We start from the raw sequence: 15485 nt of genomic DNA, 5'->3' as shown, positions 1-15485 counted from the left end.
AGTAGAATTTAAAAGTCACCTTTATATTAGCAACATTAAAAAAACCCACGTACATAGAAAAATATACCAGTTCGTGGATACCAAAATTTGTTAATATGCTGTTGTCAGATCTTTCGAAACTCTTTCTCTAGATTCATGTAATTTCGATTAAAATTCTATCAAAATATTTTGAGGACCTTGACAGACTGATTCTAAAATTCATATGAATGAGCAAAGGTCTGAGAATAGATAAGACACTCTGAAAGAAGAAAAACAATGTGGGGGACATGTGGCCACCCAGCAGCCTACCTGTCTGTCTCCTTGTACCTGCCCCCAAAGAAAGGAGAGTGTGAGACGGATCCTTTCAGGGACCTTGCTTCACCTTTGTGTTTGCACCTCGTGTCTCCCTGTTTGGCCCCAGAAAGATGGCTGGTCAGCCAATGATGAGTAAGATTCCCCACGGAGGGGACAACTCAAGCCAGGCGCAGTCGAGTGGGGACCAACAGGTGAACCCACGGGGTTCGTATAGGTGGGCACAGCTCCCCACCTTCCCCAGGCTAAGGAAAACCTCTGCCTCTGTGGCTGCATTCTTCCCACAACCTGCAAGGGAAGAGATTCAATGATGTGCTCTCCATCTATTCATATGCATATAGGTTTTGTCCCTTGGGGAAGTACATACATCCTGAGACTTATGGTTCTGCTGCCTGCAGGCAAGGGTGATGGGCTTGAATCAGTTTCCTATTATGATGTGTGGGATTCACAGGTCTTGAGATTGACAAACTTTATCTCCTTTGCTTCCCCACCTAACTAATAAAAGCTAATGCATAGGCCCGATTTGGGGCATCCAGTCCTTGAGACTGGGGGTCCCTTCGCTCTGTTTATAATCTATGACTACCATCTTTTCTTAACCCTGCCCTTCTCGCTCCCCACAACTCTCGTCGCGTGGGACGCAACAGGGACATACTTTACCAGATATTAGAACATGTACAAAAATTTGTGATCATTAAGGCAGTCTTGTGTGGGTGCAGGAACAAATAGACTTGGAACAAGACAGAGACTGCTTAAAGGACATTTGTACTTAATGACTTGACTAAGTGGCATTGCAAATCACCATGGGAAGGATATCCATGACAAGTTTGATGTGAGATAATTGGTTATCAAGTGGAGAAGAAGAGGAAAGTAAATCTCTAACTCATAATGTATACAAAGACAAAATCCTAGTGGATTAAAGACCTACACAGAAAAGCAAAATGGCAAAGTTTTGAAGAAAATACAGGAGAATATCTGTATGGTCTGGGGAAAATTTTTTAGTAAATCAGTTTAGGCTAATTTTAAAAAAGATTGATATAACTACACTGAAATTAAAACATCCTCGTTATTAAAAGGTACCATTAAAATGAAAACAAAAACAATAAACTGGGAGAAATACTAGTAATATACGCAAGTAACAAAAGAACAGTATCTGGTATACTTGTATACAAAGAACTCTGAACCATTACAAAAAAAGATAAATGATCCAGTAGAAAAATGGACAAAAGGCATTTCACAAAGGAGGAAAAATATGAGTGACACATAAACATGTGAAAAGATGTTCAACCTTATTAGTACTCAGGGAAATAACTGTAGGTTATAACCAGTGAAATAGCATTTAACACTTAAGAGATTGGCAAAATTCAGAAATCTGATAATTCCAAGTGTTGGTTTGTTTTATCAAATGTAGGAAGTAGGACTGGAGAAAGAAAAATGTTATTTGTCATCAATATTCCATTGTAGGCATACTTAAAAAATAGCCCCAGAGAATACCTGGAACCAAAAGCAAAGAGTTCAGAAACAAAAATGTTGTTCATGTATATGGTAGGAAGTAGGTTTATCAACTTTTACTCAGGACAGGTTTTTCGCCCAGGAATTTTTATAATCGGATTCCCCTCCCCTCCCACCCCCACATCCTCCACCCCGGAATTGACTATTTTCATGAAGGAATATTATTTAGTTTTTTACTCCTTTATACCTTTTTCGTGTTAAAGTCTGAGATTTTGGCTTCACATGTTCTATATTTACAGTGGTCAAATGTGTATAGGACACCTATTGGAGAGCTTTCAACAGATTATATACCTTCCTTTGTGGAGGACAGAAAGTCTGTGTAGGAAAGGTTAGGAGCCCACAGCTATGAACAGTTCTACTTTTTATTGACAGTTTTCCTTGGTGCGAGGTGAGAAGGGCACTAGCAAGAAGGGAGTTGTCTTTGTTCTAACCATTCCTATCATGACCATATCACTACTTGCACGTGACATTGCCAACACTGCTATCTCAGTGTATGAATGTGTTCTCCACAGCGCTGCACGTAAAGCGTTGCTTAGAAACGCATGTATAAAAGATGTTTCTAAGACTGCACATGACATGGAGAACATGTACACGATGGGATGAAATCATTTTGCCTTGTAGAAACCAATGTTCTTAATTTTCTGTATGTGAATTACTTTTTTAACAGACGGTGGACTCAAGCCAGTTATAGTTACAGCGCCAGCAAGTACCAAGGTGGTAGAAGGAGACTTTGTTACTTTGTCCTGCAATGCCACTGGAGTTCCAGTTCCAGTCATCCGTTGGTATGACAGGCGTGGATTGATAACCAGCCATCCGTCTCAAGTCCTTAGATCTAAATCCCGAAAATCACACTCACCAAGACCTGGGGGCTTTGACCTGGAGCCTGTCTACTTTGTTGTGTCCCGAGCTGGCTCCAGCTCTCTGTACATCCAGGCTGTCACTCCGGAGCATGCTGGGAAGTACACCTGCGAAGCTGCAAGTGAGCATGGCACCGCGAAGTCCGAGGCAGTCCTCACCGTGGGTGAGTTGCCATTTGTAGTTTTTGTTTGTTTGTTGTTGTTTTTTTTTTAGATGAATAGTTTTCTTTGATAATAGGGGCTACAGTGCTTTGAAGTATTATTTTAATGAATCCAGCAATCTCTAAAGATAATTTTTTCCCTAATGCAATGACATGTAGAACTGCAGGTTTAGGTATTTGGCCTTAATACGAAGGGAACAAACCTTGGTCTCCATTTCTGATGGATTTGCTAAGCTTGCATTTGTCATAAAAAAGCTCTCCTTTGGGAGGAAGCCCAAGGTCTGGCCGCTTTTTGTAGTTAATGCGTTTGGTTTTCTAAGCTACTGAAAATGTTGTTGCAGAGATTTTTCAGGTGAGCCCTTGATAGGTACAGTATCCACAGTGACAGGGTTGGCTTTCATTGAGGAAGTAAGAGTCATGGTACCATCGAACAATACCTGCGTGTGCATTTCTCCATCTTACTCAATTATTTTTTTAATGGGATGAATAATATTAATCTTGTATGTTTTATTAATTTGTGGTGATGATGACAAAAACTTTATATAATTTTCGAAGTACTGGCAATACAATAGCAATACTATTAAAATTAATTCAATTTTGACTTAATTCAAATTCAAACCTTACATCAGTGGGCATTTAGAGCAGTATTCCCGTCAAGTAGTCAGTTGAGTGGAGATTGTCACCATATTTGTCATGTGAGAGTCAGTGTCACAGGGTAGTGCCGCCCTTAGTTTTGGTACCTGAGGTCCCTGCCCTGGGCCTGTGCTTTGGAGGGCTTCATGGGGCTCTCTTCAGCGAGGGGGTTCAGGTACCACGGGTCAGAGTCCATGGGGTCCAGGGACTGTGTTTACCTGGAGCCTGGAACTCATGTGCCTCCTTCTGTACAACAGCTCCAGGGCTTCAGAAGTCCCTACTTTAGTTAGTTTACAGTCTGGTTCCACACAGCTCTTTTCCCTGGTCCATCCGCCAGAGTGTGGCCCCCCCCCAGTGTGCAGGTGCCCTTAAACCGGAGCAGTGGCCAAGGGATGGTCCTTTGCAGAGAAGTGATGGTGAAGTACCCAGAGGGTTGATGTGGGCACTGGTCTTCCGTTTGCATGCACACTAGGACCCTAGCTCTGGACAAGGCTGGAGGTGGAAAGAGAAGACGGGAAGGCCAGGAACTCTCCTTATAGTCTGTGCTACTCCATGAATGCCAGCGGCGGGGGTGAGATGGAGGTTAAACACGCAGGCTGTGTTAGAATCCTGGCTCTGCCACCTGGGAGTTTTGTACCCTGGGGCGACTTACTGAACTTGGTCTGTGCGTGTTTCCTCATCTGTAACAGGTGTAGTGTACATGGTGTGATCAAAAAATACAGTGAATGTTTAAGAACAATTATGATAGTAAAAGACACAAAGCCATTAATCCCCCTCAAAATATTCTCCCTTGCTTTGAGCACACTTATCCCATCATTTTCACCTCTTTCTGAAGCGGTTCTGGAAGTCCTCTTTCATGAGTGTCTTTAGTTGTGCTGTCATGGCTGCCTCTATGTCCTGAATCTATTTAAAATGTTTTCCTTTCATGATCATTTGATTTGGGGGAAGAGCCAGAAGTTGCACGGTGCCAAATCCGGTGAATCAGGTGGGTGAGGACACACTGTAAGGTTTTTATTTGACAGAAGTTGCCATATACCAGAAGCGATGTGTGACACGGAGCCTTTCCATTGTGACCACAAAAATACGGTGACTGCTACGCCAGGTGCCATCCAATGGAAAGCAGGGATATTCAATATGTGAAGTGGCGCACTGAACCTTAGTAACAGTGTGTGACAAGTTCAACTTGTTCGGTGCAGTCAGTCGGGTAAGAGCTACGATTGAGAGAAGCTGTGTTTTAAAGTGTGCAGTACGTTATCCTCCATCATGACAACGCTCTGTGTCACACATCACTTCTGGTATACGGCAATTTCTCACAAATGAAAACATTAGTGTGTCCTCATTCACTTTATTCACCGGATCTGGCACCGTGCGACTTCTGGCTCTTCCCCAAAGTCAAGATGACCAAGAAAGGTAAATGTTTTGAATCAATTCAGGACATGGAAGCAGCCATGACAGGGCAACTAAAAACACTCATGAAAGAGGACTGCCAGAACTGCCTCAGAAAGCGTGAAGAACGATGGGATAAGTGTGTTCGAAGCAGGGGGAGTATTTTGAGGGGGATTAATGGCAATGTGTCTTTTACTGTAATAAATTTTTTATTTAAACGTACACTATTATTTGGTCACACTTCGTAGGTGCCCTGTTCATAGGGTTGATGTGAGAATTCAAGGAGTTAATATATGTGAAGTGCTTAGAATGGTATCTGGCAACAGAAACCCTTCAATAAATACTAAGCATTAGGTTATAATTATTACTGTCTAGTTATTATTAAATTATAATTATCCCATGTAGTGGTTAAGGAAGGAAGAAATAGTTACTGAGTTTAGTAACCCTAAGAATCCTCAAGTAAAGAAGATAACTGAGTGTTGTGTGAACTTATACATATATATGAATGTGTGTGTGTGTGTTTATATATCTGCGAAGTAAAAGTAAGAGTTGCTCTACACAAAATGGTTTACTGTAAGACAGGTGTAATACAGGTGCCATTTGGGCGGCATGTAGCTGAAGTGCTTATTTGATGTAAGTGTAGGGCAGAGGGAGCTGTGGAGGGCACCGTCATAACTGATGAAAAGCTCGTTGTACATACGATTCGAAGCCTTTAGAGCAGGGGTGTCCAAACTTTTGTCAACGTTGTTCACCAAGGGCCATAAGCGGTAAAATACACAAACAGCCGGGCCACTCACTCGAGGTGAAGTACGTATTGCCTCACCTGGTTTATTTAAGTAAACTAAATATATTTTTGGAATTTGCTGCGGGCCAATTAACAATGGATCGCGGGCCGCAGTTGGCCCGCGGGCCGCAGTTTGGACACCCCTGCTTTAGAAGATACATAAGCTACCTTGGGTACATTAGATCTTAGATCTTTAAGATGCTCCCTTCAGGATTTTTTCTGTCTTGAGAAATACCATTGTTATGCATGGTAACCCCGTCACCTACATCCTACCTAAGTGGTCCTGCGTTGCCTCTTTTACGTACTAGCTAATACTTACTAAGATCCAGCTGGGTTTATTAACGCTCAGAACAGTCCATAACAAGCCGCTTCTTTTCACGGGAATCGGAGTCTTGTTGAATTCCAGCATATTGACAGCCACTTACTTTGTTTACGGTGACGTGGGGCGTAGGCACAATCAGAAAGAAAGGTGACTGACCCTCCCCCAACCCCTCCCTATTTTTTCCTTTCCAGAGACCTTGGGTTTGGAGGTCCTCGATGTACAAATATTTGTAGAGTGAGTTGTAACTCTTCGAAACCATAATGGGAGTTTGGTCTGGGTTTCCTAAATAGTTTGAGGCGGAGGTTGCTCGTATGAGTGGTCACAGTGGGAATAACTTGGACAGATCCGGTTATATTCCGTTTGATTAGTTTCAATTCAGAGCCATTAAATTCACTGCCATAGTTATAGGACTTAGAAAACCAGAGTTTTATCAATCTCTTTTCCAACTCAAAAAAAACATTCTACCTTACAAAATGCTAGATGTCTGTTCTGACCATTTCCCTGAGCTCTTTTGAAGCTAAATTGAAATAATGTATGTGAAAAAAACTTTTGAAAGTACTGTTAAGGACTTATAAATTGTATCTACTATCTTGTCAGTGCTCAAATGATGTTATTGGCAATAGCAGAGGAAGATTCATTGAGTCCCCTTTTTAAAAATAGTTATGGAGGCAGCCGGATAGCTCAGTTGGTTAGAACGCGGTGCTCTTAATTAACAAGGTTACCAGTTCAATCCCCGCATGGGCCACTGTGAGCTGCGCCCTCCACAACTAGATTGAAACAACTACTTGACTTGGAGCTGATAAAAAGACATGGTGCTTGACAATAAAATTATAAATAAAATATAATTAGTAAATATGTAAATTTAAAAAAAAGGGGGTCCTTTCCCACTAGCCTGAGCCACAGCTAATCACCTCCACTTGCGAGAGTACATCTCGGCGTCAGCACGCACCGGATCCACCCTTCACATCAGCCCACGCTCTGACTCACTAGGTAAACATGGCTGTTCCAGGAGCAATATTTTGAAGTTGTCTCAGTGAACTTAATTAGTTTTCTTCTATATTATTTTCTCACTAGCTTGTTTTCTTTGATTGAGGATGCTTCTGGGACACCTTTTCTCTCTGTTAAACAAACAAAGAACTGACCTTACACTGTCAGTCCTGTTTTTTCTTGGTTCTCTACTAAACTGCTCTTCTCCTAAAAACACACCCATCTTTTACCAGAAATCTGACTTCATTGTGGAAAAGAAACTCTCACATTGTTTCCTGTGCTCCTTTCCTCCACAAAAGTAGTTTAAAAAGGAGCCTTTTTTGTTGCCAGTGTTAACAACACTGTAGAGAACCCAGGATGTCAATCCGTAGGTTTTATGCTGGCGCTGCGTTTGAGTTCATACATCGCTCTCTAATTTTTCCACAGTGGCACCACTGACATTCTTCTGCCAGCTGTTGTCACTGGTCTCCCAGAACCCTAATTTCTTCATCTGTAAAGTGGGAGTGTTACTGCCTAAGAATGTTGTTTTGAGAATTAAATGAGATTATGTTTATTAAATGGCTAGCGCAATGCTTGGCAAATAATATGTGCTCAGTAATTTTTTTTTCATATATGCAGCCTATTATTTCAGTGCAAATAAATTATTTTTACCTTCCTCCGTGTATTCTGTATGTTTCTAGCCGTTTTATCTTTCTTTAGATTGGCAGTTTTGGGGGGGGGGTTTTTTGAAGAAAGGATTTTTTTTAACTTTTATGTATTTTAAGTGTGTTTTTCCAGGACCCATCAGCTCCAAGTCAAGTAGTTGTTTCAATCTAGTTGTGGAGGGCGCAGCTCACAGTGGCCCATGTGGGGAGCAAACCGGCAACCTTGTTGTTAAGAGCACCTCGCTCTAACCAACTGAACTAACCGGCTGCCCCCTAGATTGGCAGTTTCTTAATCCTCCTTTAGTTCTGTCCAGATAACAGGGCTTGTTTGGAAATAAGTAAATTCTTCCCTTATCGCTGCTAGTCTTGTTTCATGTCTTCCCTTCACTTGAATGTAGATTGTTTTTTATATGTATGGTAGGTATTTTAGTTATCTGTTGCTGGGTAACTTCCCCCCAAAGATTAATGGCTCAGAACAGCAGCCCCTGTATTATCTCTTACAATTCTCTGGGTTAACTAGATGCAACTGGGTGCTTTTCTGGCTTTGAGGTTTCCTATGGCATTGTAATCAGATGGCACTGGGGCTGGAACATCCAAAGTGGCTTCACTCACATGTGTGCCACCTTCTGAGGACCGGAACCACGCCCCACTTCTCTCTCTGTCTCTCCATGGGCTGGCTGGGACATCTGTATGTGGCAGCACAAAACTAGATGTGCCAGGCCTTCTGAAGGCTTAAGGCTGGAAGATCACAGCCTCACTTGTCCCCTTCAGTGGTGAGAGCCCATCACAGGGCCAGCCCACACATAGTCAGCGAGGGAGGGGACTGCACAAGGGTGTGAATACTGACAGGTATCTTTGGCGACTAGCCACCCAGTAGGTCATAGTTAACTCCTGATCATATCTTTACAATTTATGTCACCTTGTTCCCAAGGGAAGGCATTGCCCCTTGTGTTTCATTTACCAGCTAGAGTTAAAGCTCAATGTTCTCTAACTTAACATCTTCTGAGGTTAAGCTAGCAAATTGTTGTTGCAAAAGAGGAAATGCTAAAGTAGAACAAGGAAAAAATAACATCCTTTAAACCACTAAACTACTGCATCGTATTGATTTTTCAAACAATGAATTCGATCATTCATGAATAAAAGGTCTCTACTGGAGGTTATATGTTTCCCTGAATTATAAATTGAAATGTTACCTGTTTCAACTTCTAAGGCTCAAATTGTGCTAACAATATCAGCGTGGGCAGTTAGATCACTGTATAGAAGACACTAAAGTAATGGATTGTTTCAAGCTGTCTTCTCTCTCTTTTTCTCCCTTTCTCTGCAGTTCCTTTTGAAACAAATACAAAAGCAGGAATAGTCACACCTTCTGAAGCCCCTCAGAAAGATATAAGAGCTGGTTCAGAAACTGGATTATTGAGCCCATTTCCAATCAAGGAACATTCCAGAGCAGTGGAATCACCATCAGAGAAAAATGCTAGTGGTACCTCTGTCCCTGATGCACCCATCATTCTGAGCCCTCCGCAGACCCACACACCAGATACGTACAACCTGGTCTGGAGGACAGGGAAGGATGGCGGCCTGCCCATCAATGCCTATTTTGTGAAGTATCGAAAGGTAATGTCTTCTCATTTATCATCTTTTTCTCATACCTTAACACCGGGTGGGTGGGATACACTTATTATCTTCTACTTTTGTGGAGTGGCAGGAAACAGAACAAGATGTTCCAGGAGGACGACTTTAAGAGAGAGAGATCCCAGCTGGATTGACCAGTTTATAAAAACAGAAAAAAATGAAGTATAATAATTTCCCCCCAAATTGGGATTCTAAGAACCCAGTAACATCTTAACATTTTTGTTTTATCAAACATTTTAACCTCCTGGGTGTAAAGCTCTGTAAATCACTTTTTAAAAAGTTACCCCATTCTCTCCCAAAGGTAGTAGGATACAGTTTATATACCAAAGAAAGCAGTCTCTTACTAGAAACAACCTTTAGCACAAAGTCCTCTGGAATAATCTCTTGGCAATTGTTTGCATTTCAAATTGTCTTCTTACTTGTATTAGAATCTTAACATCGTTTGATCATTTATTATGAGCTTTGGTACTTTCACTTGATTTTTAGATGTTTTCTCTCCAGAGCCTTGTGTTAAAGCAAAATGAAAAAAATCTCCTCTCTATGTTTAATGAGACTAGTGAATGAATGAAATGGGAAGAGATGCATTCATATTTCAAATCATTTTCTCTGTTCAAGACATTTTGGTGTCCATCATTTAATAGTAATATTTTTAATATCTGGAAAAATTAACATGATATTTGAAAACTTATTCGTTGTTTCTAACCCCATGATTGTAGGTGAAGAAAGTTTCCCTAAAATTCTTTATCCACATGAAAACTTCCATGTAATGTTGTCTTTTGTTTTCATTAATGAAGACAGAATGGGTTGTATCTCTTTTTAATTTATTTCATCCAACACATATTGAACACTGTCAAGACATGAAGCAAGGATGATGGAAATATATAATACATAATTACATAATCCATATACATACAAACATTCTAATTTATCATATATTATGTATATTTTATGTATATTATATATTATCATTAATACATACTGTTACATACTTACTTTATTCTCCCATGAGCCCAGTAAGAAAGGAGTATTGTTTTCATTACAAGTGAAGGGAACAAACTCTGGGATATCAAATAAAATGCCAGAGGCCGTAAATTAGTGGTGAAGTAGCGGATCCAGGACTCTTTACAGTGAGAAACCCTACATTTCTGCTACAAGTCTTATATTTCTTATTGTGTCTCTTTTACTTCAAATGGTATATCACGTCCCCAAATTCACCTGAAATTGAATGACTTGGAGTATTTATCAAATATGAGTGGAAGCTTCTCCTGCCCTTTTCCTCCTTTCCTTAATGTCCTGTTTTCTCTTGAGCAGCTGGACGACGGTGTTGGTGTGATGGGAAGCTGGCACACAGTTCGCGTCCCAGGAAGTGAACACGAGCTGCACTTAACGGAACTAGAGCCATCTAGTCTCTATGAAGTTTTGATGGTAGCGAGAAATGCGGCAGGTGAAGGACAGCCCGCCATGCTTACTTTCCGAACTAGCAAAGGTGAGTGTGATCCCCCCAAAGAGGAATGATTGGCTGTCTCGATGTCACTTCATTAGTAAGTATCCTTTTGGGTAGTAGAGATTCTTAATTCTACCATTCTATTAATCTAGTCCACTAATTCTACTATATTTTACTAATTCTACTATAAATTCATTAAATAAGCCTATGATAGTACCTTTTTGGGCCACATTTGGATGGTTATAGTATTCCGTTCCACCCAACATTGCATAGATATTTTTGAGAGCTTATGATACATAAGGCCCTAGGGTAGGTGATGCAGGGAAAACAAAGATGATCAAGACAAGATGTGTCCGAGTGGAGCTTCTGCTTTGCTAAGAAAGGTAAGACATATACATAATCCAACTATAAGGCAAAACTACAGGTCAGCTGATGTTTATTGAATGCCTTCTATATTCTGGGCAATAAACAAAATAGACAAAACTCCTTGTCCTCCTGGAGCTGACATTCTAGTTGCGAGAGACTTACACCTAAGTTAGAAGTACATTAGAGGGTGGTGAGTGTTAACCAGAGAAATCAATTAGGGGATGGATACAGGAAGTACATGGGGTGGCAGTTGTCACAATTTACGGAAGTGGCCGGAGGAGTCCTCAGTAAGCAGTCGACAGCAGAGCAGAGCATTAAGGAGGCGAAGTGGAAAGCCAGCCGGCTTTCTGGGGAAAGAACATCCCAGGAGAGAGAATAGCCAGTGCAAAGGCCCTGGGGTGGAGTGTGCTGGTGTACCCTCGGAACACTGAGGGGGGTTACTGGGATGGACCAAAAAAGTGAGGAGAATATTCAGGGAGGAAGGTGACAGAGTGGCCAAATCACACAGTGCCTTATCGATGTTGATTTTGACTCTGAGTGAACTGGAAGCATTGGAGGAATTTGAGCAGAGCTGTGACATGACCTGCTGTATGTTTCAATGGACAGTTTTGGCTGTGGGGTAAGGAGGAGGGCAAGGGTGTGGGCAGAGACCAGAATATGACAAGTACTGGGAAAGACTTAACAGAGAAAATGACAGAGGTGTACAAAAAAAAGATATTTTTTCAGTGGGTGGCTTGTGAGGGTAGGCTTGATGGAAAAGATGCCATCACAGCTTGACTATAAACGAACAAGAAGACTTCAGTGAGCCGATATGGCATTATAATCAAAGGAGATGTGATGATTCAGAAGAGATTATCAATTGGCTTTTGAAAAATACCCTTTCATCTAGTTACTAAGAATGGCCAGCAAAATAATGAGTATCTCTTATTTGAAATGTATTTTGAGTTAATTTTCATAATTAGTCCTTAGTTGTTTATAGAATCTGATCTATAAATACTAAATAATAAGCATGTATTTCAGTTTTAAAATAATTTTTGCCTCTTGAAATTTTAAAATTTAACTTGACAATTTTCCAGTGAAGAAACTTAGCAGAAGTTCTTTAAATATGAATTGTGTCTTTTAGAATTAAAATGTACAGTAAAAAGAAAAATGGGCGAATAGTTTGAAAACCTTTACTCTAGTTATTTGACTTTTTCACATGTGTTGTTTTCTGTATGTAAATTAAAGTTAACCTGATAAAGAAAGACACATTCTAGTTTTCCCTTTAAGGTACTAGACAAAGACAAAGTAATTTTTCAAGTCAGCTCCTCAGAGTAGCTAAGTATTTACAATGTAGGTCCTAAATTTAGACACTGTAGCAGATAAGTTCATATATTTATATTTATGTGCCAGTTGAGTTCATAGTATCTTTACACGGGAGTTTGTGTTACAGCATATGTTTTTTAACCTTTCTAGAGAAAACAACGTCCTTGAAAAACGCCCAGGCATCCTCTCCACCTGTGGGTGTTCCGAAGCGCCCTGTCATTTCAGAGACTGCAGACCACTTTGGAGTGGTGCTGACAGACTCCAGGCACAGTGGAGGTAAAGAGAAGAAGCTTCATGTTTTTCATTTTGTTTGTTTACCAGTGGAACTGACCTGGTTCAGATTATTTGGGGGGTGGAGTGGGATGGGGCTTTGTTTATTATTCCGATTATAGCCTACCATGTAGCTCTTTTAGGTCCTATTTCAACTTTTTTTTAATGTCCTGTAGTATTCAAATCTTGGTAACCCTGTATCATGATTGGTATTTAAGATAATACACTCAGATTCAAAATGTTCCGCTGCTAAGTTTTTATAACTCACAAAAAGGATTTTTCTGTCTCTTCTCTGGCAAGGAAACCAAATTTGTATTTTGAACTCTTGAAAGTCTAGCTTATTTTGTCTGTGTGACTTATCAACATATATGGTGGTACCTATAGTAAGATTTAGATTTTTTGTTTGTTTTTCTTTAGTTGAATGATTATAAGTCATACTCAGTTTCATTGCTATAGCTTGTCAGTCTTATGGTTTTTAGATGCTGTAGCAGTGAAATCTTCAAAGGACTTTTTTTTAGTATTTAAATTTCACATTTATCAATTCTGTAGTTACAGTAGTAGACACTGTACTAAACGCGGGCACAGCAGAGAGAAAATAAATCTTGCCTTCAAGAAGGTTACTGTCTAGTGGGTGACAGACACAGCTAAACCAGTAACAATCTAGTGGGTGATATGGACAAATGAACCTCTAACAGTGATTTTGATTCATTATGCCTGAGATTCAACCCGTGGTATTGTGAGATCACAAGAGAACTATCTGAATCACCCACCTGATAGAGAGGAGGACAAGCGGTGGGAAAACAGGCTCCCTGAGCTCGGTCTCAAAGACAAGAATGCCACAGCTGGAGGAAGAGCTAGGAAGAGAGATTCTCGGCAAAGACAGCTTTTGTGCAAAGAGCCAGATGAATGACAAGTATTTCATGTAGAGATTCTGAGATTGGAGATTTTATTTAATGTGATTGGTTGCTGTGGGAAATGACACAAGAGTGAGAGAAGTGGCGGGGTCTGGGGGGTCGGGGTGCCTTGTATAATGCACTTAAACATTTAATCCGTCCCTGAAAGCTATAAAGCATCCTAAAGGATTTTAAAGAGGAGGAAAGAAGGTATGGCAAAAGATGAGGCTAGAGACACGGTGAGGATAGTGAAGGTATGAATGGAGAAGGAGGACAGGTTAAGGGAACTGATACATTGAATGAGAGGGAGAAATGGTGACCTGGGCTTGGGCAACTAGGCCCGTCTCCCGAGCTCGGTGGTAAGAATTTTTAGGTGGAGATTATGGATTCAGTTCTGGAAATCATGAGTTTGGAGTTAGCCAGGCAAAGATAACCGTGAGAAGTGATTTATGAGGAAGGTAGCTTATCTGTTTTATAAATTAGGAAACTGAGACTCAAGACGGTTATGAAAATGATCCAGAAAGTGGAGGGACTGCTATGCAAATTCAGATTTTTTTTAGCTCTACGTGTAGCATTTTTTCTTTTATCCCTTAACTGTCACATGCTGTTTCCTTTAGATATTGCAGATATTCTTCTCTGTAGAGATTTTTTTCCCTAATAACTTTCTTTTCCTGTTGGTCTGTGGTGTTGTTTGATGAGTTTTAACCCCATGTGAATCAACACAAGGAAGTTGTTTGGTTATCTGGTATTAAAAAAGAGATTCACTAACAGTTTTATTCATTCTGTTTCCACTGCTTTCTAACTTGAAAGGAATACAGTAAGTACCACTCAAAGTTGCCTGCTTTGAATATATTCCTCTTTTAACCATTAAGCAATTTGTTTTGAAAATGCTACAGTGTTCTCCATACAAGTAGCAAATACAGCATCGTTTTGTTCTTTCTCATGCAGGTTGAAGATGTGTTGAGACAGAGAGTGTTGCTTGAGGAGCGTGGCACAGGCTAGACAGAGACAGGGCTCCCTTGGTGACTTCACCAAAGCAATAGAACCGTGGCCCAGAGTGGGTCCTCCCTGGTTTGGCCCTAGAAACTTCATGAGCAGCATGCCAAAAGAGAGTCGTTGGTCTCTTGAGAGCCAGCTCACTTTTACAAAATTTACAACTTTCTTTTACAAAAAGTTGATGAATGTCAAACCACACTGACAGCATGCTAATTTGTGATGTAACTGTCATACAGACCAGGTTGAGTCTATCCGCATTCTGTCCCTGTAGGGACCACGCGGGAAGCCAGTTAGAACCACACGATTGCTTGGTCAGCAAAGAGTTAGATGCGCGGTTCAAATGGCTGATGTTTCCACCTGCCACAGAGTCCAGACCGTCTGATCTGTGGGTTAGGACATGCCCTCCCCTTTCAGTGCGAACTGAAAACTGCGAGGCATTAGCTCTTTGACCCCCTTTTTCTCCGTGGTCATGTGGATCGTCTACTTCCTGACAGCATTTCTTTATTTAACTGCATTTCTTGACTTCCTGCTTTCCTCCTGTGCAGAATCCGCTCTTCCCGTTATTATCAGTATTGAATTTATTAATCAAATTGTATCTCTATTTACCACTTGCAGTCTGTTTTTTTGGAGTAGTATTTCTATAGCTTTGAGATGTGTTAAGATAGGATAGTGATAGCTAATATAACAATCTGTAGATTGTCTGCTGAATGTGTTTTATGTAGCTTGGATTGATAAAGAAAAACATTTAAATAAGAACTCAATTTTGAAAATTTACTATAAATGATAAATGCCGGCAGACTCGAAGCACCACATAATAATTGCTCACACACATTTTAGCCATGAATCCAAAATAGCATGATCACGATTATCGTCCTCACTGACTTTCAGTTTTTCAGAGATAATTGTCAAGTTTATAGATTATTTTTACTTTTCTTCCTTTTATTTCCTGTATTTGGCCATTTCATTGTCTTTTAACAGACAGGAAGATAGTCATAATATTATCAA

General features: G+C 40.5%; 1 protein-coding gene across 7 annotated transcripts in view; it reads left to right on the top strand.

Moving 5' to 3' along the window:
* CDON (cell adhesion associated, oncogene regulated) overlaps nt 1-15485 on the top strand; it is a 91946-nt gene that overhangs the window by 43269 nt on the left and 33192 nt on the right. For all 7 annotated transcript variants that reach the window (XM_033098002.1, XM_033098003.1, XM_033098000.1 and 4 more), the window contains exons 8-11: nt 2468-2821; nt 8899-9188; nt 10518-10692; nt 12472-12597. In XM_033098002.1, the coding sequence (XP_032953893.1) occupies nt 2468-2821; nt 8899-9188; nt 10518-10692; nt 12472-12597 (945 nt within the window). The remainder of the gene's footprint in view (nt 1-2467; nt 2822-8898; nt 9189-10517; nt 10693-12471; nt 12598-15485) is intronic.

This window comes from Rhinolophus ferrumequinum, chromosome 25 (assembly GCF_004115265.2).
Source record: "Rhinolophus ferrumequinum isolate MPI-CBG mRhiFer1 chromosome 25, mRhiFer1_v1.p, whole genome shotgun sequence".
In the NCBI taxonomy this organism is placed as follows: Eukaryota; Metazoa; Chordata; class Mammalia; order Chiroptera; family Rhinolophidae; genus Rhinolophus; species Rhinolophus ferrumequinum.
The sequence above is the reverse complement of the archived record's forward strand: the minus strand, read 5'-3'. Positions and strand labels throughout refer to the sequence as shown.